Source organism: Alternaria hordeiaustralica, assembly GCF_023758085.1.
Source record: "Alternaria hordeiaustralica strain BMP 2776 chromosome Unknown scaffold_11, whole genome shotgun sequence".
NCBI classification, from domain to species: domain Eukaryota; kingdom Fungi; phylum Ascomycota; class Dothideomycetes; order Pleosporales; family Pleosporaceae; genus Alternaria; species Alternaria hordeiaustralica.
The window spans coordinates 605,807-630,289 of record NW_026056783.1 but is presented as its reverse complement, the minus strand read 5'-3'; the positions used below and the strand labels follow the sequence as shown (position 1 = coordinate 630,289).

At 53.1% G+C, this 24,483-nt stretch overlaps 10 protein-coding genes across 10 annotated transcripts; 5 read left to right on the top strand and 5 right to left on the bottom strand.

Moving 5' to 3' along the window:
- Positions 1-1,460: 1,460 nt before the first annotated feature.
- Positions 1,461-5,263, top strand: J4E84_006141 (uncharacterized protein; the record flags this gene model as incomplete). The annotated part of the gene is made up of 4 exons (XM_049388732.1): positions 1,461-4,198; positions 4,246-4,736; positions 4,788-5,117; positions 5,172-5,263. The coding sequence occupies 4 exons, from the start codon at positions 1,461-1,463 to the stop codon at positions 5,261-5,263; spliced, it is 3,651 nt and encodes a 1,216-aa protein (XP_049243631.1).
- A 1,341-nt stretch (positions 5,264-6,604) lies between these two features.
- J4E84_006140 (uncharacterized protein) lies at positions 6,605-8,696 on the top strand (the record flags this gene model as incomplete). Its single annotated transcript, XM_049388731.1, has 2 exons — positions 6,605-7,363; positions 7,542-8,696. The coding sequence occupies 2 exons, from the start codon at positions 6,605-6,607 to the stop codon at positions 8,694-8,696; spliced, it is 1,914 nt and encodes a 637-aa protein (XP_049243630.1).
- Positions 8,697-9,160: 464 nt separating this feature from the next.
- On the bottom strand, positions 9,161-10,302 carry NSA2 (Ribosome biogenesis protein; the record flags this gene model as incomplete). Its single annotated transcript, XM_049388730.1, has 6 exons — positions 9,161-9,207; positions 9,269-9,350; positions 9,406-9,444; positions 9,500-9,667; positions 9,732-10,143; positions 10,265-10,302. 6 exons carry the CDS (start codon positions 10,300-10,302, stop codon positions 9,161-9,163), a joined length of 786 nt encoding a protein of 261 aa, XP_049243629.1.
- Positions 10,303-10,501: 199 nt separating this feature from the next.
- Positions 10,502-11,248, top strand: J4E84_006138 (uncharacterized protein; the record flags this gene model as incomplete). The annotated part of the gene is made up of 1 exon (XM_049388729.1): positions 10,502-11,248. The coding sequence occupies one exon, from the start codon at positions 10,502-10,504 to the stop codon at positions 11,246-11,248; it is 747 nt and encodes a 248-aa protein (XP_049243628.1).
- Positions 11,249-11,467: 219 nt separating this feature from the next.
- J4E84_006137 (uncharacterized protein) lies at positions 11,468-12,721 on the bottom strand (the record flags this gene model as incomplete). Its single annotated transcript, XM_049388728.1, has 1 exon — positions 11,468-12,721. The coding sequence occupies one exon, from the start codon at positions 12,719-12,721 to the stop codon at positions 11,468-11,470; it is 1,254 nt and encodes a 417-aa protein (XP_049243627.1).
- Positions 12,722-13,039: 318 nt separating this feature from the next.
- Positions 13,040-14,080, top strand: J4E84_006136 (uncharacterized protein; the record flags this gene model as incomplete). The annotated part of the gene is made up of 1 exon (XM_049388727.1): positions 13,040-14,080. One exon carries the CDS (start codon positions 13,040-13,042, stop codon positions 14,078-14,080), a length of 1,041 nt encoding a protein of 346 aa, XP_049243626.1.
- Positions 14,081-14,551: 471 nt separating this feature from the next.
- On the top strand, positions 14,552-16,383 carry J4E84_006135 (uncharacterized protein; the record flags this gene model as incomplete). Its single annotated transcript, XM_049388726.1, has 2 exons — positions 14,552-14,720; positions 14,825-16,383. The coding sequence occupies 2 exons, from the start codon at positions 14,552-14,554 to the stop codon at positions 16,381-16,383; spliced, it is 1,728 nt and encodes a 575-aa protein (XP_049243625.1).
- Positions 16,384-20,051: 3,668 nt separating this feature from the next.
- Positions 20,052-20,902, bottom strand: J4E84_006134 (uncharacterized protein; the record flags this gene model as incomplete). The annotated part of the gene is made up of 3 exons (XM_049388725.1): positions 20,052-20,517; positions 20,617-20,685; positions 20,736-20,902. The coding sequence occupies 3 exons, from the start codon at positions 20,900-20,902 to the stop codon at positions 20,052-20,054; spliced, it is 702 nt and encodes a 233-aa protein (XP_049243624.1).
- Positions 20,903-22,333: 1,431 nt separating this feature from the next.
- On the bottom strand, positions 22,334-23,158 carry MDE1 (Methylthioribulose-1-phosphate dehydratase; the record flags this gene model as incomplete). The annotated part of the gene is made up of 3 exons (XM_049388724.1): positions 22,334-22,780; positions 22,830-22,973; positions 23,051-23,158. 3 exons carry the CDS (start codon positions 23,156-23,158, stop codon positions 22,334-22,336), a joined length of 699 nt encoding a protein of 232 aa, XP_049243623.1.
- A 323-nt stretch (positions 23,159-23,481) lies between these two features.
- J4E84_006132 (uncharacterized protein) lies at positions 23,482-24,011 on the bottom strand (the record flags this gene model as incomplete). The annotated part of the gene is made up of 3 exons (XM_049388723.1): positions 23,482-23,640; positions 23,690-23,916; positions 23,975-24,011. The coding sequence occupies 3 exons, from the start codon at positions 24,009-24,011 to the stop codon at positions 23,482-23,484; spliced, it is 423 nt and encodes a 140-aa protein (XP_049243622.1).
- Positions 24,012-24,483: the final 472 nt, after the last annotated feature.

Sequence of the window (24,483 nt, the reverse complement as noted above, 5' to 3'; positions counted from 1 at the left end):
TATTCGGCAAGAACCGAAAGGGGCGCGAGTAATCGATGGCGGCTCACGGGGAAATATTGGCAAATGTGGAGGAGCTTCTGCATGTACATGGGCATGCGTCGATATTTGACTACTGGCCCCAGGGCTGGGCGCTGTTTGAGACACGTACGCAGTGAGTATTAGGAAGGTGGCGTCATCAACCATCTGGTCACTGTCCAAACGTGAACCGCAGAGTTTGTTCAGGTGGTCGGGCAGACATGTTGAGGCTTGACAGTACCTAGAGACTACTTATTCAAGCTACCGCTGCCTCCGAAGCTCCGCCCGCAACTATCGATTCCTATACATGTGACAAATGCTAGCTAGGTAATGAGCCGTCCATGGCAGTCCGCGCGGGTGGACCTGCCGCCCTGCAGGGCTCAGGATGGAGACATGGAAGAGTGTGGAGCTGCGCATATGTGAATAGACCCTGACTCCACGCGTTCAGTCATTCAGTTTGACGCAAAGCACAAGGCGTCAAGTGGAAATGCACCGCCAAAGCTCAGCGCAGGTCCACTCGTACATGAGGAGAAGGATGGGGCACAGTCCTTTTTATTTCAGGCAGCCTGTGCATTGCACGCGCGCGGTGTTGACATGCGGTTGTGGTAGTGGCGACCGCCCTCGGCGTTAATAGAGATAATGGACCGGTGGGCTGAGAAGCTGAACACCCTTACATGAAGGCCGCCGGGCACGTTGCGAAGAAGGGAGCGTTTTGAGTTAATTTCTAGTGATGTTGAAAAGGAGAGGTGAGGTTAGTAGATAGGGAAATTGATAGTACGTCGATCCAGGGTAACCGTTTGGCTCACTGGGCTGCAGGATTTGGTGCATGCAGGGGTCCGCTCATGTAGCAGCACCCTAGGTACAGCCTGAGGGCTCTGTGGTGTGACAGCGACATCTGTGGGGAGAGGCATGAGAATGGAGAGATCATGTAGTACTACTGCATAGTATCGCCGAGGCAGACTCTGGAAAATGCATGCCTCGACAGCCGTAGTCTCTGATCATCACGAAGTCAGAAGAGTTCCCGTGTTTATGTATGCTCTAGCGATGGCCTTGTGCTAGTGGCGGAACGAAAGCCCCAAAATAGCACCCCCCTGGCCAACTTCGCCCCCATCAGCCATCGCTCTAGCAACACCTATTGTATCGCCCGGGGTCTCGTCGGTTTTCCTCGTCGCTCGTTAGGACCGTCTTTCACTACAATACAGCACACTGCACACACTGGTTATTCCGGCACCGCACTCGCTCCTGCCGCAGCCAGCCATCACTCGTTGAAAACGGAAATTACGACCCACCGCCTTTCCGCGACCTCGACCACCCCAGACACGCATCGTCCCATTCATGCGATCAGCAACCTCATAGAGTCGCCATACGTATTCTTCCCGGGCCGAAAAGGGTTCCGCGCTGCAGCCCCACTGTGTAACAACAGCTGAGCCCGCATCCTCACGCAAATGTCGCTACCGCAGCGACCTGAAGAGTCGTCGCCGCCACGACGGGGCGAGCGGCGCCATGCACACCGCGACTCGCACCATCGCAGGAGAAGGACGTCCGACCTAGAGAACACGCGATCACACGACCGCTCCAACAGCAAGAGCGGCACCCAATCCTATGCCCGCGCGCTTCCTTCACCCGGCACCCCCGTGCCCATGGAGCGCGATCCTATAATGCGAGGCCAAACCAATTCCACTGGGCCTGAACTGGGAAGGAAGCGCAGCCTCATCCGCCCCGAGCGCCAGCGAAACGACCCAAGCCACCCGAACTATCACTACCGCAAACACGCCCAGCGCATGGACGTCCACCCCTCGACGACCGGCAACGACCCTATCCTCGAAGACCATCTGGAAGCTGAAACGGTCAGCTCAGACAGTACCGATGTCAAGCCCCCACACCTGCGAAATGCCTCAGGCGGAGGCTACAATGACAAGCAGGCTCCCATGGACGACGGAGAGCCGCGGATACAACGCAAGTTGACACGGAGCGAGACAATGAAGGCGCGCGAGAAGCAGCGCCAGAAGGAGCAGGACAAGCTACGCCCACCTAGTCTGTGGAACGTCTACTGCGCCATCGTCACCTTCTGGTGCCCGAACGCTATCCTGAAGTGCTTTGGAAAGCCGCAGAAGGCGCAGCAGCGAGCCTGGAGAGAGAAGGTCGGACTCGTAAGCATCATCATGCTCATCTGCACGTTCGTTGGATACCTTACATTCGGTTTTACGGAAACCGTCTGCCCCTCTGGCGGCAACGCTCGTCTCAGGACGAACGAAGTCGGCGGTGGATACCTCATCATTCACGGCAAAGCCTATGATCTCGCCCAGTCCAAGCACCCCAGAGCCCGTGGCGTCCCCGAAGACGCAAACGTCCTGTTCGATCTTCCTGAGAAACACGGCGGTCAGGATGCCAGCTTCTTGTTCCAAAACGTCAACGGAGCCTGCAAGGGTCTCATCACCGAAAAGGAGAACTCTGGAATCCCCACAACCGGCAACGGAGACCTGGGTTGGTATTTCCCGTGCCGACTGTTCAACCAAGATGGATCGACCAAGCCCAACACCACCTTCTTGGAGTACAACGGTTACCTCTGCCACACCTCGGACAAAGCCCGCAGGGGCTTCTACAGTCTCCACAACGCTGGTGATGTTTACTACACCTGGGAGGACATCCGCAACAGTTCCAGGAACCTGATGGTCTGGGGTGGTGATGTACTTGACCTGAACTTGCTCGACTGGTTCAATCGAACCCAGGTCAACATCCCACCTCTATTCGACGAGATCCGCCAGAACCCCGCTGTTCGCGGTGTGGACGTCACGCGTGCGTACTCGTCCAGCTATGAGAAGCAGGTAGCTCGTTGCTTCACCGAGACTATCAAAGTTGGCTCCATCGACACGGAGAGCATCGGCTGCATTGCCTCCAAGGTTGTCCTTTACGTCTCGCTCGTCTTCATCCTGGCTGTCGTCATGGCCAAGTTCGTCCTCGCTTTGATCTTCCAGTGGTTCATCAGCAAGAAATTTGCTGCTACCAAGACATCTATTGGCCCCGCCGATTCCAAGCAGCGAAAGCAGCAGATCGAGGAATGGAGTGATGACATCTACCGCCCACCGCCAAAGCTCATGGATCCATCGTCCGGCTCTGACCGCAGCAACAAGCGTGGCAGTACCTTCTTGCCACAAACTTCGAGGTTCACCAGCCCCTACTCGGTTGACAAGAACGCAAAGACCCGTGCCCCGCCCACAACCATGACTAGCCAGAGCACAGCATCTCGTGTCCTCGGATCGAACGGTGGCATGTACAAGCAACTCAACGCCAGCCAGGGCACTATGCCCATGGATGGAAAACACAATGCGGTATTTACGGCACAGGAATCTCGATCTAGCCTCCTCCTTTCCGGTAACACCGATACCAACCGTTACTCTAGCGTCGAAGGTTCCGGGCCCGCAGGTTTCACACACGAAGCAGTCGTGCCTCAGCCTCCTCCAGAGTGGCAGCCTTTCGGATACCCATTGGCTCATACCATCTGTCTTGTCACCGCCTACTCTGAAGGTCCCGAAGGTCTGCGAACTACACTCGACTCCATTGCTACAACCGACTACCCCAACAGTCACAAGTTGATTCTCATCATTTGTGACGGTATGATCAAGGGTCACGGTGAAGACTTGACAACGCCCGAAGTCTGTCTTGGTATGATGAGGGATCACGCGGTATTGCCCCACGAGGTTCAAGCGCACTCGTACGTCGCAGTCGCCAGTGGCTCGAAACGACACAACATGGCCAAGATCTACTCGGGTTTCTATGACTATGGCGAGACGACGCGCATTCCCGTCGAGAAGCAGCAACGTGTTCCGGTGATGCTAGTGGTAAAGTGTGGTACACCTGATGAGGCCAAGAAGTCCAAGCCTGGCAATCGTGGAAAGCGAGACAGTCAGATCATCCTCATGTCGTTCCTGCAAAAGGTCATGTTTGACGAGCGTATGACGGAGCTTGAGTTTGAGATGTTCAACGGTATCTGGAAGATTACTGGCATATCGCCTGATTTCTATGAGATAGTCCTCATGGTGGACGCCGACACAAAGGTCTTCCCTGACAGCTTGACGCACATGATCTCAGCCATGGTAAAGGATCCAGATATCATGGGGCTCTGCGGCGAAACAAAGATTGCCAATAAGCGGGATTCGTGGGTCTCCATGATCCAGGTGTTTGAGTAAGTGCATTTGCCGTGTCTGACAATCGCGCCACTAATCGTACTAGATACTTCATCTCCCACCACTTGGCAAAGTCATTCGAGTCGGTCTTTGGTGGTGTCACTTGCTTGCCAGGTTGTTTCTGCATGTACCGCATCAAGGCTCCCAAGGGCGGTCAGAACTACTGGGTCCCGATCCTGGCTAACCCTGACGTCGTCGAGCACTATTCGGAGAACGTGGTCGATACGTTGCACAAGAAGAATCTGCTACTACTAGGTGAAGATCGTTATCTGTCGACGCTTATGCTCAAGACGTTCCCCAAGCGGAAACAGGTTTTTGTGCCGCAAGCCGTTTGCAAAACCACTGTACCGGACGAGTTCAAAGTCTTGCTGTCACAGCGCAGACGATGGATTAATAGTACGGTCCACAACCTGATGGAGCTTGTGCTAGTGCGAGATCTGTGTGGCACCTTCTGCTTCAGCATGCAGTTCGTTGTGTTCATCGAGTTGATCGGAACCCTGGTCCTCCCGGCCGCCATTGCCTTTACCTTCTACCTAAGTAAGCCCCCGTACCCCATCTTGAAATTCTGGCTTTGCTGACCACGTCCAGTCGCTATCGCTATCAAAGCCGCCATCCTCCACACCGAAGCTCCTGTCATACCCCTCATCCTGCTAGCGCTCATTCTTGGTTTACCCGCGGTTCTTATCATCGTAACGGCTCATCGATGGTCTTACGTCGCCTGGATGTTCGTCTATCTGCTGTCACTGCCTGTTTGGAATTTTGTGCTTCCGACGTATGCCTTCTGGAAGTTTGATGACTTCAGCTGGGGAGATACTCGAAAGACGGCGGGCGAGAAGACGAAGAAGGCAGGACTGGAGTATGAGGGAGAGTTCGACAGCAGCAAGATCACGATGCGCAGGTGGCATGACTTCGAAGCAGGTAAGGAACACAACTTCTCGCGATAATGCAGTCACTGACGTTGGGCACCAACAGAACGAAGACTCAAGACACCAGCGGCGACATCGGCTGGCGGATGGCCACCGCAGCAACAGCAGCAGGGATACGATCAGTACTATGATAATTGATTTCGCAATGAGGCGTCGCGTAGGAGCGGACTGCATATGTACTACATGATTTGCTGCATTCCTGGGGTGTTCGTTTTAGCAGGCAATTTCTGTCATGGTTTATGAGATGGTGACATTTCCACTTCGCCGTCGGGGTCACGTAGGCACCTCGCACTAGTAATACATTCTTACGGCATGTCGTCAGCTCTCGCGAGACACGGCATACCGATGCTGAAATACCACTTTGATGAATGACCTCGCATCAGTGTTCCTGTGCTGTTTTGCAGTCTCAAGATCCGCCCTGTGCGCCCAGCGCCCCCGCAGGGTGGTTCGAGTTTCGCTGGAGCGATCTGTGGCGTGCTGTCGTGGAGTGCCAGCACCGTTGTCCACAGGCAGAACGGCAAGGAGAGACAAAAACGGCGTTCGAGCCACAGTCTGGGGAGGCGCGGTGGGGACCGATGTCTGATTTGCTCCACGAAATAGCCGTGCAACCGTGGGCCGGCGCTCAGCACGTCACCCAGAAGATGCGCTTAGCGAAGCTGGTGTGCTGTCTGTGTCCCAAAAGAGGCCTGACAAGAGCAGATGTGGACGTGGGTGTGTAATGGTGGGTGGCCACTGCATTCTCGTCGCGGGGCCTTGGCTCCAGAAGGTTGTCGTGTTGGCAGTGCCATGTGAGTTGTATCACGGTGCGTGGACACGCCGCAGCCGCTTAACCCTGAGCGCCTGGTGACAGCGTGGAGTCGAGCAGCGTGAATACACAGATCTAACGTCTGGAGATCTGAGAGATGGTGGAGTCGCTAGTCAGGCTTGGGGGTGGGCTGTCCGATCCCCCCGTGTTCAGACTAGAGGGCCCGCGGAGGAGTGCTCGATGGGCATATTCGACGACGTGGAGCGTGGCATATATATCTGACGGCATTGGAGCTTCAGAAGCCGTCCCGACGCGCATAGCCATATTCATGACCGTCACCCTGCCCTGCCCTGCAGCCCAGCCCAACTGTCCCGTAGCCAATACCCGACTTGTGACTTGCCAGAAGCAACCCCACAATTAGCCTGGACGTACCTCTGTCGCATGCAGCGCCTGGATAGCCAGGTCGAGCGCCGAACGCGACCCAGTCAGCCTGCGAAGCGAAGAGCCTAGCCAGTCAGCCCCTGGGCCCTGGACTTGACTGCTGCATTCTGCCTGAGCCTATGCTTCGGCCTAGTCGCCTCCCCCACGCCAGACAAGCCTATACCTTGCGCCCCAACGCCTCTCTACAACTACACCAGCCGACCATTTCGTCGCAGACGCAACTGCCCCAAGAACCTGCCTCGGCGGCCCCGCTGCACTGGCTATCAGGCGGATAGCGGGCGTCGATGGCCAGCATGCACAACTGGCCCGCGCCACACTCCACCACACATCCCACAACGCCGCCGCACGCCCACCCGCCCGCTGGAGACTGGCCGCACTCACCCAGCGCACTGGCTGCTGCTGTGACGCTAGCGACCCTCTCCGACAACAGACCGCCCGATGATGACGACGAGGACGACGGCGACGACGATGACGATGGTGGGGGGATATCGCTAGAGGACTACCAGCATTTCATGGAAGCCATGCCCGAGTCGCATCAGGCAGGAGCAAACAGCGACGATGGGGACCCCTCGCTGGATGAGGGAGGCACGATAGAAGACATGTTTGGCTTCGGGCCAGTCCATCCATCCTATGTCACATACAACGCTTTCGACATGTTTGCAGGCTCCAGCATACCTCAGCACCACACATCCACTACACACTTCATTGCGCCGGTCACCATAGCAGGCAACCTGCCATACGGTACTGACCTATTACTTGAGCCACCGCCAACACTCAACGAACCGCACCTGAGTATACAGGACCGGGCGGCCTTTTGTCCCATTACGTCCTACTTCCACCGCTTCTACGGGCAGTGGAAGCCTGGTGTTGTGCCTGGTCTGGATCTCATCCAGCTGCCGGATTTCATTACCCGAGATGATCTCAAAGGTGATGAGTATGATTACCAGGGAATAGATTGGACCGCCCGGAAGACTACTAGGGCTTCGGTACGGAGAGCAAGGTCGCAACATGAGCGTCAGCGGGTGCCTCATAGTGTGAAGCAGGTTCGCAAGGTATGCATAGTACGAAGAAGTGTTTTCTTGCTCCAGCTACTCCATACTCACGAGAGATCACTATGTTCTACAGAACCGAATGATGGAGAACACGAAAGATCCCTCCAGGGTGTGGTATAGTTGGCGGACAAACGAGCTTCTTTATGTCTTTTGAGCTTCACTGGCTAACTCATTACAGCACGTCCATTCAACACCCAACACAGACAGCTTCTTCCAGTTCCGAAGGATCAACACCAGCCCCCGTGCCTTTGTTCCTCACTTCCAGCTGCGGAATGTTCTGACGGCCACGTCTCGCAATGACATCTACTATGCAAAAGGTCACCAAGTACTCCACACAGACGCAGAAGGTACATCCGAAGACGCCGTCGTTGACCTCAGCAAACACCTGGCTCCCGATGCATCGATTACCACTATCGCTTCCCACGGCGACGTACTCATCGCCGGTGCTTTCGAAGGCGAGTACGCCATCACCAACCTCTCCTCAACCCACGGCTCGCCCTGCACGTTCGGCCGCACCACCGACTTTGCGACCGACACAAAGTCACGCATAGTTAATCATATGCACCTCTTCCCATCACGGCGCACCTACACCCCGCAAGCCGTGCTTTGTTCCAACGACCACCGGCTCCGCGTGCTCGACTGCGGCACCAACACCTTCGTCCACTCGTTCCTCTACCCCGCAGCCGTCAACTGCTCGGCTACCAGTCCAAATGGACGCATGCGCGTCGTGGTCGGCGACTTCCAAGAAACACTCATCACAAACGCCGAAACCGGCCAGCCCTTCGAAACGTTAAACTCGCACACCGACGACGCCTTCGCCTGTGCCTGGGCCGACGACGGCATCCACGTCGCGACTGCCGCGCAGGATTCCACCATTGTCGTCTGGGACGCGCGGTACTGGGAAAAGCCGCTCGCCGTCATGAAGAGTGAACTCAGTGTCCCGCGTTCCCTCCACTTCTCGCCCATCGGCTCCGGCCCGCGTGTTCTCGTTGCCGCCGAAGCAGACGACTTCATCAACATCATCAACGCGCAGACGTGGGAGTCGAAACAAACGTTCGATTTCTTTGGCCCCGCGGGTGGTGTTTCGTTCACACCTGATGGACAGTCTCTTTTCATTGCGAATGGCGAGAGGAGGTTCGGTGGTATCATCGAGCTTGAACGCACGGGCTGGGCAGATAAGACGGGGCGAAGGGGTAGTTTCGATGACGAGGTCCGCGATGAGATTGTCGTGGATTGGGTGGGTGATGAGGCGCTGGACAGCGATGGAAGGGTCCTAGCTGGGGATGTGGCTAGAAGGCGAAGGCATGTGGACTTGAGTGATGTTATCGTATAACATCGCTTTGTAGATGTGAACCAGCTATTTGGTATCTTGGGTGGGAAAGAATCTTTTGGCGTTTTTCTTTATGCAGAGATGGATGGATGAACTGGGAAGATACCACGGATTGGGCGGTCATGGATGGGTTTTTAATCTGACATCGTAATTATCACCAGCATCTTACACTCGTGTTGGCCAGCTGAGCGGTTCAACTTACTCATCAGAACCTGATGACGGGCCTTTGAGTTCGATGAATGCACAACTGCTTGCTTGATCAATGTGGTATCATATTCTTTTTTTGCTAGCTAAAATCCTCCAAGATACACATGCTTAGTTGCATCATCGGCCAGCCTTGCCACATTCCGTGCCTAGCAAATCCCCTTCTCTCGTAATCGCCGCAACGCCTGGAAATTCGATTTTGCTGAATGACCCACATAACGCCATCAAATGCATTGTTTGCGTTTCGTCCCTGCACGACAAGCTTAGACGAGCAGAACAGCGTTCAAGCAACCGTCATTTTCGGGGTTATCTAGAGTTAGAGGTACCAAGTCAGCTATGTCTCACATGCACTTCGTACAGTCAGAACTTACTGGTAATTTGTGCATACCGACCCCAAACGACCTTTCCTCCAGCGGTCACAAGACCGAGTTCAGATACGTTTACTTCGATGATCTAAGGTACGAAGTCAGTATATGTCTCACATGCACTTCGTACAGCCAGGACTTACTGTTCCCTTGGTTAGGACACCGAGCTGGGTGTACATGGGCTGAGGTGCGAAGTCAGTATATGTCTCACATGCACTTCGTACAGTTAGAACCTACCTGTTGGGGGTTCTTCTTTACTGAAATAATCGGTAATTGGACCGTGACGTTCAGCTCAGGATGCGTAACGTTGGCCTTCTTGTAACGGAGACCCATGGGTCGGATGAAGCGCTCGTATTTGACGGGGCGACGGGTGAATCCTGGTCCAACGAATGTAGGTTTGGTGATCTGCAGAGGTGGAGGTACGAAGTCAGCATTTGTCTCACATGCACTTCGTACACTAGGGACTGACCATTCGCTTCCAGCTCTTCTTCTTGGTCTTCTTTCCTGTCTTAACGACTGAGAACATCTCTTCCTCAGAAATACCCTTGACCTTCGGTAGGGGGACGGAGAACCGAGCGGCCTTCTCGTTACGTTTCTGCTTGATGGCTGAGGATAGGGCTTTGGCGTTCTTCTCGTTGCTACGGTCGAGGAGGTAGGCGGGGAGGGCGTCGGTGGCTGGCTCGGGCGCTTCGTTAGATTTGACGTTCCTCTCCTCGTGTGCGCGGATCTTCTGCTTCATCTGAATCTTCTCCTTGCGACGCTTCTCAGCGTACAGCTTGGCCCTCAGACCACGGAAGTTTTGCGCCTTCTTCGAGGCATTGTGCCCTTCACGGGCAATCTTCTTCCGTTGGCGCTCGTCATGATCGAAGCGCTTTCCGTGCCTGGTAAGAGTTAGTTTTGTGTTCCTGGTGTTGAGTTGAGGCGCAAAGCGCAAATCGCGGCGCAGGATTGGTGCTGAAGGGGGATGTCGCAGGTGCGAGACGCGGGATCGGTGTGACGTACTGCTTCGTAAAGCGCTCGATGTATTCGTTCTGAGGCATGGCGACTACCTCTGTGTGTGTATGTTGTAAGGGTGGTGGTAGTGGAGTGGAGTCTCTTCCACCAGCCGCCTTGCCTCCAAAAAGTTCGGCACTAGCCCCCACTAGCGCGATGCGGGATTCTTCAACATCGGACTCCCGCAACACCAAAGATACTGAATCCAGCAGCCACCCCAGCCATTGCATCCCACAAACCCCAGTAATGGCTCTATTCGCTCGCTCCGCACGCCATGCGCTCTTCGAATCGAGAGCGCTTATCCAACCGACGATCCGCCGCGCAGGCATAACAACCGTATCACATAACCTCGACACATCGAATACGCCCGAACCGCTCATCCAATCCGGCCACCGCATATCAGACGAAGCCAAAGAGCGCGCTCAAACACCACAGCCTCTCCCCAAAGACGCCCCAGCCCCCGCTTCCACAAACGACATCAAAGCCTCACCAAACGCCCGCTCAGACATCCTCTCGCAAACCCTCACACCCTCCATCCGCAAGCTCCTTCCTCTCCTACAATCGCAGCCCGCACATTACATAACCGCACATCTACATGGCCGCCCGTATCTTCTCACTCGCGGAGACACGCTTCGCCTCCCCTTCCAAATGCCACATGTACGACCAGGCGATGTTCTGCGTCTGAACCGCGCTACACACATTGGATCGCGCGACTACACCTTAAAAGCCCCGGAGCCTGTCAAGGGAAACGCAGATCGTGGGAAGAAGGTGTATTATCTGGACGAGCGGTTATTCACATGCAGAGCGCGGGTTGTGGGTGTGGAGACTGAGCCGTTGAGGGTGGAGGAGAAGACCAAGAGGAGGCGGAGACATGTCAAGCATGTTATGAGCAAACAGTACTTCACAGTCTTGAAGATCAGTGATTTGGAAGTCAAGAGTCTGGAGGAGTATGAGGCTGTGTTGGGGCAAGAGGGTAAAGAGAGTGTACAATAGTGGTGGCGTCGAGAGGCGGGATGCGTCTTTGAATGTATCATATGTACCGATAACACGAGCATGTCAGCCTCGGGGCTGTTATGTGAATGCGATATCTCAGGAATGGGAGTACGATATCATGCTCGTATTCATGTCTAAGTGTACATTGGGTATATGCGATCCCGGACGCCGTTTATGCTTTGCCTACTCATCATCACTGCTGGTAATATCGACCCGAGACTAGTGCACCACCTGCGCTGCATAGAAGTCGGGATATTGGTTCTGGATCATCGACGTGACCTTCTCCACCTCCTCTGCCAGGCCTGTGACGTTGGCATCCCACTTCCGTAGCTCTTTGCCGACAACGCGCTCTGCGTGCCCTGTCTTACGCTCACCACTGGCCTCGCCCTCGAAGAAAACGTATCGATCGATCTGGTCGATGTAACCGGCAAGTCTGCCTTGCTCCAACATCTTTGCCGCGTAGTCCTCGGCCTTCTCAGCGTCGATGCCCAGTAGTTCACCCAGCTGATCAAATCCGATGTTGTTGTAGAGCTTCGATGCGCCGAGCAAGTTGTGTTCCAGGATAGCCTTGTCGAGCACAGTCAAGCCATCAGCGGCCCGGGCGAGATGGTGAGGCTCCAGCTTGGCGGAGAAGGCGTTGATCTCGGCAGGTGTGAGGAGACGGTTCAGGAAGATCTTCTCGAGGATGGCGTAGTCGTCGGCGGAACTGGCTCGGTCGTCCTTGTACAGCTTGGCCAACATCTTACCTCGTTGCGGACCAGCAGGAGCGAGCACTGCACAGATGATTGCTTTCCCAAGAAAGTTGTCGCGCTCTTCAGCGTCCACAACTGGCTCGTTACTCAAAGTGTAGTATCCCTGGGCAGCATCAAGGAAGGACCGTTGCGAGTCGAGAATGCGGGCTTGACTCAATTGGAACATGACCTTGGTAGCCTTGTCTTGTACGTTGAAGATGATGTTCTTGATCTTGTTCAGATGTGTGAAGGCGCTTGTTGGATCGTCTTCCTCCAGGTAACACCGCACTATCCGGATCCAGACCTGCGCCTTGTCATCCGCGGAGACAGACTTTTGTGTTGACTCAAGGTTTATGGTCGCGAGCGTCTGCGCTGACCGTCTGAAGTCATCGTTCTGTTCGAATGCATCCGCCAGAGCATGCTTGATCTGAGTGTCCTGCTCCTCATACTGGCCCGCGCCCTTGGACTGTAATAGTGTGATGACCTTCTCTCCAACTTCAATCCTGGCGTCTGCGTCCTTGACAGTCCGGAACGCATCTACGAAAGCAGCGAGGAGCGGTCGTAGGACGACTATGCCGAGCGAGTCATCGAGGAGAGTTTGTGCGTATGCGTTCAGATCGGCGGCGATATTGGTGGATGATTCTATGATCTGCTGGAGGAGAGCAGTGTACTGAGAGGGCTTTTCGCTGGCCGGTGCCGCCTCAATCTGCTGTAAAGCCGAGGTGACAGCTTGTGAAGCCATTGCGGGGGGTTTGGATGAGCTGGGTTGGTTGAGAAGACGTTTAGGGCTCGACCTGAGTAGGTATGCGAGAATGAATGGCGAGGACAAGAGGATCACTCGATAGCTGCAATCGAGATTCGGTCGTGCCTGTTGGTTGTTGATAGGCAGCAGACGTGGGGCAAGCGCGACCTCTCCAGAGCTGCATTATCGATAAGGACTTGGCACGCTAGTGCGGAAGCGCGTCGGGGAAGAGCGCGCCCCAGTCAGTCGATCTTTCATCATCACTACCAACTCACCCCAGGCAACAACACACACACACACACACTCACACTCGCTACCATGAACGGCATCAAGACAGAAGCTGGAATCAAGGCGGAAGGCGACATAGGCTTCATGGACGATGACTTCTACGAGGACACCGGCGAGATGAGCATCAACAAGGACAATCCTCAACAGGATGTCTGGCTCACGCGTATTCCAGACTGGCTCTACGAGGCAGTGTCTAAGTGGGAAAACGTCGCCGACGGCAACGACAACGATCAGATACAGATCGGCGAAGTCCTCGCATTCGCGACGACGAGCGGCATCGACAAGGACAAGCCTATGCGCGTCTTCCTCGACGATCGTTGGCGCGCAAAGTCCAACTTACCCTCCGCCTTCCAGCTCGATCCTGCAGCCGCTTCCGAAGCGCAACTGGGCAACACATACATCTTTACAGAGAAGGATCTGCCAGGGTTCAAGGGACAAGGCTTCGGCTATGGGAGAGGCCACGGAGGCTATGGTGGTGGTGTGCAAGATCCGAATGCGCGCGTGCAAAAACGGAGCAAGTACAAGAAGGCGATCCCCAAACAGACTGCCCTCGTCGGCCACGCGACACGGCAGTACAACGCGAATCCTCTCGAAACCAAAGAGTTCAAGGACTTCAGCGCCGCGCGCATCAAGCAGGCCATTCAAGGCTCCTACACCACCACCATCATCACGAAAGACACCGAAGTCTCTGACGTCAACAACTCCATCACCCTCAACAACCGCTTCAAGAACTTCATCAAGCCCACGACGAAGGCCAAGTCACAGCAGAACAAGGCGGCTCGTATGGCTCGTTCCGACCTCATCGACGTACTGCACCAGCTGTTCGACGAATACCAGTACTGGCCGATGAAGGCTATCAAACAGCGCACAAAACAACCAGAACAGTATCTCAAGGAGGTGCTTGGTGACATTGCGCTGCTTGTCAAGTCTGGGCCCTTTGCGAGCAACTGGAAGCGGCAGGCCGTCTTCGACAACCAACGCGATACTAGTAAGCAAGCAGAGGCAGCTGCTCCAGAGGGTCCGGGCGATGGCGACTCAGAGGGCGAGGACGAGATGGAGGATGTAGTGTAGAAGACTGTGGTGGGATGGGGTGGTTGATCAAATTGTTGCGTTGGCGATACCCAGTCCGTGAAGGAACATACACGGCGCCGTAGAAAGGAGCTTCATCATTTCAGGTTTATTATACTGCATGCTCCCTCGAGAATGAACAGTATTAATGTGTTGCAGCATGTCAACGTACAACAGCGTATGCGATTAGAGTGTGAGGTTCTATCAACTGATCGTCGTGGCAATGACGGCATCTTAGCGACTAACGTCCATGACTCGAGCGGACCTGGCCGACCCGCTCATCTCACAATCTAACGGTCATTCCGACTCCGCCTTCTAACTCTATCGCTTTTCAATCTGTACATATGTTATCCTCTTGATACACTCTCTTCATTGTTGACATATGCTCGGGCTTCCAATTGCTCGCACCAAGAAGTGACGAAAGAATTTGCATGACCTTCATCTTCCTGGAATTGCACGCCAAAAAAAAGTGTCATGACACCACAAAAGCAAGAGCAGAGCCACTGGTTGGACAAATACGCATCAAACTATGCCGAGTGGAAGCTGTCAGAAAATGCAGATGGCACTCAGCTGTTCAAGCGTCCTCTCGGGCTAGTGGAGACTTCTTTTGACTCCGATGGCGCGTATTACGGTGGCCGGGCAGGTATGTAGGATCTTCAGAATATCTTATACTCATTTCTTGATGGTCCAAAGAGAAGTCTACTCGTCATATTGAGCATGGTTGAAACGCGACTGACTGTGCAACAGATATGACTGCCCTTTTCACATTAGCACTCCAACACAAGCTCTCGAAACCAGAGCTGAGGCGCAAGATGGCGCTTGCCTGGACTTCTCTTCGCCTTCAGCACCCTTTACTCCTGTCTCGAGTGATCGATGATCAAGAAACAGGAAGAAGAGCCTTTGCCGTCGATGTACCCAGTTCTCAAGATTCTACCATTCAAGATGTCGAGAAGAGCATTGTTTGGATCGAAGAAGCGTACGAGGAAGTCAACGAGCAAGAGCTGTACCACCACGCCTACAACGTAACTCGCATCATTGAACCCACGAAGTGTCTATCGAAGTTACATGTCCTACCTTTGCGACAACTCCCAGACGGGACATATGAGCTACACTTCCTCATTGTGATCGCGCACCAGATATCCGATGGTCTATCCGCGTACAGCTGGTTCAGCCATTTCGTTCGCATTTTCAACCGACCATCCCAGGACATCTTAGCAGAGATTGAATCGGTTCGTCGCCCTCAGAAGATCAAAACCGTTTTGCCAGCTGCCCAGGAAGACCTATACCCACCGATTGCAGGCAACAAAGCGAGACAGCGCTGGTTCTGGGCGCTCATCAGAGTGTTGCGGCACGTGAAGAAAGGAGGACTCCCACCCACCTTCACAAATCCATTGCGAAGAGAGAAGAGGCTAGAGGAGCCAGTACCACTCGAACCCAAGTTCAACAAGATCTTCGACTACAGCCCTTCAACCCGCCCTCCAATGTCCTGCGGCCATGTTTCCGCATCGCTCTCCCCTGCTGCCTCAGCACGTCTGATATCGCTATGCCGCTCCGCAAACGTCAGTATAGGAGCCGGGTGCTTCGCCCTCGCCGGCCTAGCAATGATGGCCATCCATGAAAAGCAATCTCCATCAACCAACCACCCACCATTCACAGCCTCCTTCCCGCTAAACCCCCGCGCCTTCTTCGTGAACCCATCACCGCCTGACTCATGCATGCTCGCCTTTAGCGAGGGCATAGTAATGCCCTTCTTATCATCCGACCTACCTGTAGAAGGACGCTTCAAGCTCGTAGCGAAGCACGCGAACCGCGAGTTGCGTGTCTACCAGAAACGTCTAAAAGGAAAGGGAAAGACAGGTACAGCTGGTATCCTAGACAAAGGTTCACCAGGCCGTCTCCTCGCAACAGGCTACGTCGCGCAAATCGAACGCGTCGAAGCAAAACTCCCACCGTCGCGTCGCTCACCTTCCTTCCAAAATCCACAGGGCTCTCTAGCACCCAGCACAGCAGGCTTCGGAGCGACATGCGGCGTTTCTTCCATCGGTCCTCTAGCCACGTTTTTCAAGCGCGGGACGTACGATGTGAAGGATCTGGGAGAGGAGGACTTTGCGGCTGATTTCCGGGATGTGAAGATTGGGGTTAGAGCGAGGGAGAACGAGTTTCTGGTTGGCAGCTCGACTAGTGCGGAGGGTATTGTGGGGTTCGGCGTTAGCTATGATCTCAACGCTATTAGTGCTGAGGCGGCTGAGGTGTGGAGGGAGACTATCGAGGGGCTGTTGGAGGGGAGGGAGGTGGCGAAGTTGTAGATAATCGATGAGTTGGCTACTAGTGGTAAGAGCAACGGAGGGGTCACAACTACTAAGAAAGTGTGCTCTAAGATGAGAGAAGAGCATGTTTTAGATAGCACCGACTCATTACTTGTTGCTGGAGCTGGAGATAGAACTGCGTAAATCCTTCCACTATGCAAAGCTCTTCTGGGGATTCTATGACTGAAACCCATACCACGCCCACATGTCCGCATACATTGAAGTCTCTATGCTGCGAATCAAGACCTCATCGTCCCATTCTATCCGCCAATCCCTTTGACTCCAGTCTTTCACCTTCAAAGACATAAGATCCGCATCCCACAAGTCGCCTACAGATCCTGTGAATCGTATGTTTGACGTTCCATTCACCATCTTGCGGACAGTTTCCGGCAAGCCTGCCGGTAGGTGCCATGGTAACGGAAAGGTATCGTATCTTCCATTTTCCTGGAGCCATGAGGTAGGCTGCACTCCGTTTTGTCGGGCTTGTTCGAGCATGGCTTCCTGCAAGGCTGCGGCATACTTGATGGTGTCGAATGCTTGAGCGGCCTCGTTCGTGCTACCATCTATGATGAGTTGGTACGCACCGGCAGGCATGCCGTAGGTGGGAAGCGACATAGTCTCCTCGATCCATGGAATGATCGCTGTCAAGCATTGGCCGCCTGTTATGTACGGCCGCCTACGGGGCTTTTCCGTCATTCTTGGAAGCAGACTATCAAAAAGTCCGATATGTTGTGATATGCGTAAGGTGGGGGAGCTACGACAGAATGGTATCAACCCTCGTGAATGACATGCAGCACGATTTAGAGATACGCGATCTTCCTTCAAGACGATCTTGCGTAGATTCAGCCACTGCTTTGGCGGGAGGCTTTGTACTGGAGATAAGGTCAGCAAACAAGGAACACAACGTGAGATACGGGTATTGCGTGTATGTCGATCCATCTACGATGACGGGAACGAGACATGAGAAAGCTTCACTTACAGTAGTCGATTGCTACAGCTGCAGCAGAGAAGTAGTATTTAGTGTTCTCCTTGCAATAGTAGTCCACATCACAGTCCATGTGATAAGGTGGTTGATGATCCCTGGTCAAGTAGAGCATCGCTTCCATCTGAAGTAAATCTTTGTCGTGGGGTACCCACCATGGGTCAGGCGTCCAGGAAAGTATCTCACTGTGACATCCTTGGATGAACAGGTTGCAGCGTTCCAGATTGCGCTCGATAGGACATATTCCGGGACCGAAGACTTTGTCCGTGAGCCGCGCGGACTTGTCGGGATCGCGTCTATCTGCAAGAACCAATGCAAATCGCAAGGCGTTGACAAATGTTTCACTGACTGTATCGTTCTCCAAGATGACAGGCATCTCGAGTCTCAATTTGTCGGATTGCCGAGCGACCGCTTCTTGTAGGATGTTGCCAAAAAATGTGCCCATGTATGGATGACGCGCGTCAATATCGTCGAAGTCTGAAGGGTGTAGTAACTCGGCGACACAGACGAGCATTCGTTGCCTCTGAGTTTGAACCAGCCTGGTCACTGGAGCGCGGCGTCATTAGTGAGATTCTGGGCTGATGATAGCACGGTACCGTACTTACAGTAGTGGAAGCGAGCGGCCTTGGAATGCAACTCTTCGAATTTTGATCCATCATACGCAGAGCGCCGTGTGCTAAACTCGGCTTTTTGAAAAGCGATTTGTCCCATCTCTCTTGCCGCAATCTTACAAGTCGCTAGCAAGCCAAGGTTTTCCGTACGCGCAGATGCATCCCGATAGCGCAACTTATGCGTGTCTTTATTGTACTCGTATGATCGCCTACCGCTTGCATAGTATTCGTAGATTTCATCGCGAAGTTCTCGAGGTAGGCGGTATAACGGGGATTGTAACTGCGTCGAGTAGGTGTTCGCCGACTGGGCTGTAGCCATCGATGGAGTTTTACTCCGGTGGGTAGAGTTGCTTGTCGACATATCTGAAGATGCAGATAGTATACAAGGCATGAGTGATGGTTGCAGTGATAGGGTTTAAGAAATCTTATATAGTTGGAGATGACTCTTTCTCTTTTGGAATTCCGTGGATGGTTACACTCGACATACTCACTAGCGGTTCGCGCTGGCTGGGAGAACCAGGAACGCAGTAGTGGTGACTCGCCTGCAGGACTGCGTCCGGCCATTAAATGACCAACAAGACTCACCGGGTAGATTGCAAGTTGAACCAACATAATCTGTTGAGAAGACACAGAGGCGCAAGAAGGGTGAGTCAGTAGCAGGCGTGGTAACTGCGAGCCGGTCTTCTGTAGACCTTGGAAGCTATGAAACTTTGACTCATACTTCTCGAACCACGTGCATTATAGTAGCTCGGGAAAGATACGCATTTGCGGCCAGTGAGGCATGTTCTCTGGCTTCGTAGGTAATTGTACGAGGCATGGGCGACATCCGCGCAGGAATGCTAACTTTGGTTAGCGCGTGCCGGGATTGATGACGCAATGCGTAGCTAACAGGGGCTGTCGCGAATGTCATTCGCGCCGCGATATCGTGCAGGTTCATCCTCATATCTATCGCATATTTAGAAGTCTGTTTGATTCTCATTCGATTCAACAAGCCATATATCAAGCTATGTGTCTCTTGACTGCATCGTTACTCGGCCCTACCTAGTTACTCAGGCATTAAGAGTACCTACATAGGTAGGTAGCACAAATACTCGATGTCTAACTTCCCTAGGCAGTTTCCCCTACCTCCCGAGGTCCTCTTCTCTGTCTTTCGCGCTCGAGCCTGAGGGTCTCTTCGCCAGAAGACCTCTCAGTGGTTTCTAAGGAAACGCCTCGATCTTAGAAATAACAACGCCTGGCAAACGCATATTTATCCGTCGGATCAGATTCTCGTTCCACCGGCCATGGCTGTCCCGTATCTCAATCATTTCTAAGCCCCTTAAAGAGGCCACATCGTCCTCTAGTCCCATGACTATACTCCCCACAGCTGTCCTAAGTTGCATCCTCTTAATAGCCTGTAGTTGCTTCTGGCCGGTATGATGAAGTAGCTTCCATGCATTGGATCTAAAACCCGTCATAGCAAAGACGTTGAGAGTGTAGGGCAGCATAGCGGTCTCTGTGTTTATCTGCGAGCAGCTTCCAAGGAGGGCGAGAAGATGTCGCTTGGGGCCGGCTCGGTCCCTCATCGCTGTTCTTATCATCTCTATCGGATGATTCATACGTAACACATACTCGTAGATGATGTTACGAAGCTCAGGTGGAAGACGGAGGAGAGGGGAGTTTGCCTGGTTCTCTTGGGTTCTGTCAGACTGTAAGTAAGTTGTAGCGGATATGCGAACTCTTGAACTCACCGACGTATGCGCTCAGCATGCGAAGTACTCAGGCGGTTTATGTCCTGAAGTTCTCCTGAATCCTCCATGAAAACTCCGTTGGTTTGATTTGGTTGATTGAGTCTATTGGATGTATTGATTGCCGATCAGGGTATGGTAAAGTGTTCTCGATAAAGGTAGAAGGCAGAAGACTGGCAGATTAACAGGTAAATGAAGGAGCTGGACTAGGTGTGCACGGGCTTATGAAATTTACAAGCAATATACGATCGCATGAAATGACCTGACACCATAGTCTATTGAAATGTGCGAGGCAAGCGCACCTCACCGAACGCAACTAAAGGGATTGAGCTGTCTCCCTAACCAGTGCTATGACCACGGCAGAGGTTCCAATGTGTATGGCGACACAAATATAACCTCGATATCACCTGCCTGGCCTTTTGCAACTGCAGCTTCCGCTTCTTTCACACGAGTAAACTCCTTCTTGGTGCTCCATAGACCCCTAAGCTCTCCCATATACAGTTTCTCCAACCCCTTGCATCTACCCAGGCTCCTAAGCACCATCTTCAGAGCCTCGCTTCCACTCTGAAACGCGCCCCAACTTATATCAACCATAATCATCGTCATGGCTTCGAGCTGAGCATGTTTGCGTGAAGCGACAAAGCGATCGAGTTCAAAGACGTTGTTAAAGGAAAACAAGTTCTCGGAGTATACTAGAATAGCTGTTTCGGAGTAAATTTGACGACAGACGCGCGGTAGGGCGATGTTGGCAGGTGTTGACCGGAAGACGTCGTTATCGCTGTTGAGGAGGCGCCATTCGCGGGTGCTTCCGTGCCTAAACATGGGTGTACGAAGTCAGTGAATGTCTCACATCAATTCGTATAGCGATATCTCTTACCACCGGTGTATGAACCGGCCGCCTCCCAAAGCATACCTGAAGATATTGTTTCGAAGTTCAGCGGGAAGGCAGAGAAGGGGAGACTGTTGCGTGTTGGACTTGACGCTTTGGATGCTATTAGCTGTATGCAAGTCTTCTGCTTCTGAAGGGCTCACATGGGAACGAGGTCTTTTGGTGTTTTCCGCAAGGAGACAAGACCGCCGCGAGTACGATAGACGCGCTTGGAAGACTCCGTGATCGGTTTGGAAGGGCGCTTGCGCATGTTATAGCGCGCTTCAGGGATGGATTGAGCGGCCTCCGCTAGGAGCGTAGACTTGTCCATCGTGGTGGCAGTTTCAAGTAGAGACACAGAATGGATAAATCGAGGTCAAGTCAAAAGGGGCCGAGCTGAAGTACCAAGGGGGGCTTCCTAGGTACGTCAGCCGATGTCTCTAGTAGAGTGAACCATTCATCGTGCAGTAAGGCAGCCATAGCTGCAGAAGCATGTGTCAGTGCATCGGAGTGAATAGTCGCCGCACTTGCCACTGTTTGTGCTCGCTCAGGCCCTTGGTCGCTCCAACTCATATTCAAAGATTGAATTGTCTCCTACCACACTTTCTCCACTACCTGAAACAATTCCCTGAACATACACCGAGCCGTTCGGCCAGAAACCCAACTAAAGTACCTCCAATCAAACGATAAGTACCACAGGCGCAAGACTGCCCATGGTTTCTCAAACCACCCACAAGAAGCGTGATCAAGCAAGCGCCTCAAGTAATAAGATGCCAGTCGAAGAGCCAAAAGAGTATGGTTTATTGGATCTTTCACAAACGCCAGACCATCTTGTGACGATGTAAGTAAAGACTTTGACGATCCTCATGTCTCTCTAACAGTATCCAGTGCCCAAGACAACAGTGTGAACTCTCCACTCCTGCGACTACCAGCCGAACTCCGCACAAAGATATGGCACTACGCACTTGGCGGTATAACCGTGTATCCCAACCTCAAACGATTGAGATATCGCAAATACGGCTCTACATCGACAGGTCTCTTCAAAAGCAATCTAGGGCAGCTTAGCCTCCCTCGCACCTGCAGACAAATCTACTCCGAGGCCGCTCTGATCTTCTACAACGAGAATACTTTTGCTTTCCACGATTACAAAGCCTTCAAGCGTTTTCGAGATCGAATCCGAAATGCCCACTTCGCGATGATACGATCCATTTCCGTGAGGACCATTGGCGCTCTTCTGACGTTTCAAAAAGAACTCATGGAGGCTGACAGGTCTCAAGCCTCCTATCAATATTCCCACAATCTTAAGGAAGAGTTTCTCAACTACTACGATCCTATGGAAGAGGATCTGCGATGGATCGTACGACTGGTAATTCCTGGTCTATTGTCAACATTTCCCAATTTACATAGAATCGTGATTGCGTGTTCTTGTCATGCGATTGGGATTCAGGGGAAATGCAGTTTTGATACTCGAGTTTCGTGGGCACCGTTTCATAGTGAGGGAGTCGAAGTTGCGTTCCGTGAGTAGGGGCGACTCGGGACAGACTGTGGGGGCAGGACTCGATGGCTTCATGCGGAAACATTAAAGAGATCACTGTACACGCTTGGGTGATGAAGAAAATCGAGAGCGAAACGATTGGGGGGGATGTGGCGGCTCAAGACTGACTCAAAGAACTCTCCTTCCAATACACACACTCTTCTCTTGGCAGCTCATGTTTACCCCATTCGTGTACGTAACGCATTACGCCTAAATTTTGCTGGCTCTTCACTTTGTCCAGGGCAGACCCAGCTTCTTCATCTCCACCGCCAACTGCAGGATATAATCGATACTCTCGCACTGCGTCTTCGCCTTGTGTACGTTGTCACCCCACACGTAAATGCCGTGTCTCTTGACAAGAATCGCGTACGAATCGGGGTATTTCTCCATCGCCTCCTCCAAACTCTCCCTCAAATCCTCTTCGTGCGCAGTATTCTCGATGATGGGTATACGCAGCCGGTCATAATAGCCTAGGTTACCCTGCTTCCCTCTTCCCTTCGGTATGCCCTTAATCTGTTCAATCTCTTCGATCTCAAAGCACGCGTCTTTTCCGAAATCGCGCTCGACGAGGAGGGTTACGAGGACGGCCCATTGCGAGTGTGTGTGAATGCAGCAGCCGGCGCCGCGTTCGAAGGCTGCGAGGAAGAGAGGCGTGCACGCTGAGGGTTTAAGGACCTAAATGCTTCTTAGCCATCTTCCCATGGTCTAACATCGCGCGATATACCTGTGGTCTCCTCAAGTACTCCTTGCTGTTGAAGTCCATAACAAACATATCGGTGGGCTTCATGAGCTCTTTCTGTACGCCGCTGGGCGCAATGTATATCTTGTCTTCATGGCGTATGCTCGTTCCTCCGCCAGTGCCTGTCACCTGGCGGAATCTCCGTGTTAGCCATCACTCGATCGTGTCTTCATTCGCGTCCCCCCGACGCCTGGAGATCATCGTACCCAGCCCAAGCTGTAAAACTTTGCGCAGAGCGTGCAGATGTGGTTCGCGGGGTGACTTGGGTCATCGGAGTGCACGAGGGCCTCGGCATCATGTTCGCTGGAACTCATTGTGATGTTGCGCAAAGGTGTTGTTGGGGTGTGAAGTTTGGTGGATTTTCTGGAGCCCAATGACGCGACTTGCGATCGCGACTACCCCACGTGGTCCGCGCTAGTGTTCATCCCACCATCATAGTCAGGCACGATGCAGACATCAATCCAGGTAGGTCATACAAAACTTAAAGACATGGTTGAGGGAGTGTCTGTGTCTATTAATTACCAAAGAGAAAACAAGGCTGTCTCATAGTCGAGATTATAGCCTGAGGTATCATCGATGTCCAACGCTCATACCACTACCAGTCCTCCAGGAAAGTCGCTTGACTTGGGTATCATATCTAGTTCGTAGTCGTGTTCTGTGCCAAAGGAGATGGCTCATGTTCCTTCTTCTTGTCCAAATGAAGTACTTCCTTGACCTTGTCGCCCAATCCCTTGCGGTCGGGTGACTGGCTGTGACCGCCATGCTTTTCTTTATAGACGTTTCCGGCTCCACCTCGCTACAATTATGTCAGTTGAGGCTGCTATTACTCATATAACATGACGTACGCCGGTGTGAAACTCGTCTTGCGGGTTGCGCTGGTTGATCTCGGGAACCATGTCTACTGAGCGACGACCTTCGTCAGACTGCGGCCCAACACGAGGTGACTTTCCGATGTTGCCAGCTCCCCCACGGCCAGTGGAGAAATCTCCATCGAGAGAGTCGCCTTGAACGCCCTCGCGAACCATGCCTCCATCAGTGTAGACGTTGGTGTCGGGGCCAATGTTGCCGGCGCCTGCGTCAGCGATCAGCTTTTCCTGTTTTTGCATCTTGAAGTATCATGCAGGGCATACCTCCGCGGCCAGTTGAGTGAATTGGGGTAGTAGTCATTCTGATGGTTCAGCTTTTGCAATGATTGTGAAAACAAATGTTGTCTTGTTGAGATGACAAAGAATTGCTGTCAAGGATGTAGGATATGCTAGGGTGGTCGAACGGCAGGGCGAAGCGCGTTTTCAGGCTCTTATATTTGCTCCTCCAGTCCTACAAACAGGCCATCTCAGAGTGACGCAATGACGCAATCGCATCTCCAGGTGCTCTAATCGATTGGCGACGCGGGATGGAAGTAGTTTCCGAGTTGGAAACAGGCGCCAGCAGGCTCATGGCTGCTAGTCGTCCAACTAAGACGACGAGCCAAGGAAAGATGCGAGCATGAGGTACAAATTTCGATGGTTTTGACTCTTCTCATCGTCCCGTGGGTGTGGTTTATGCGATGGCGTGAGGTGATCTTCAATGTTCGCGCGATAAGGCCGGGTGGATTGATTCGCCCAGCGACTGACTAAGCGGGCTGTATCCCACTGCTCGA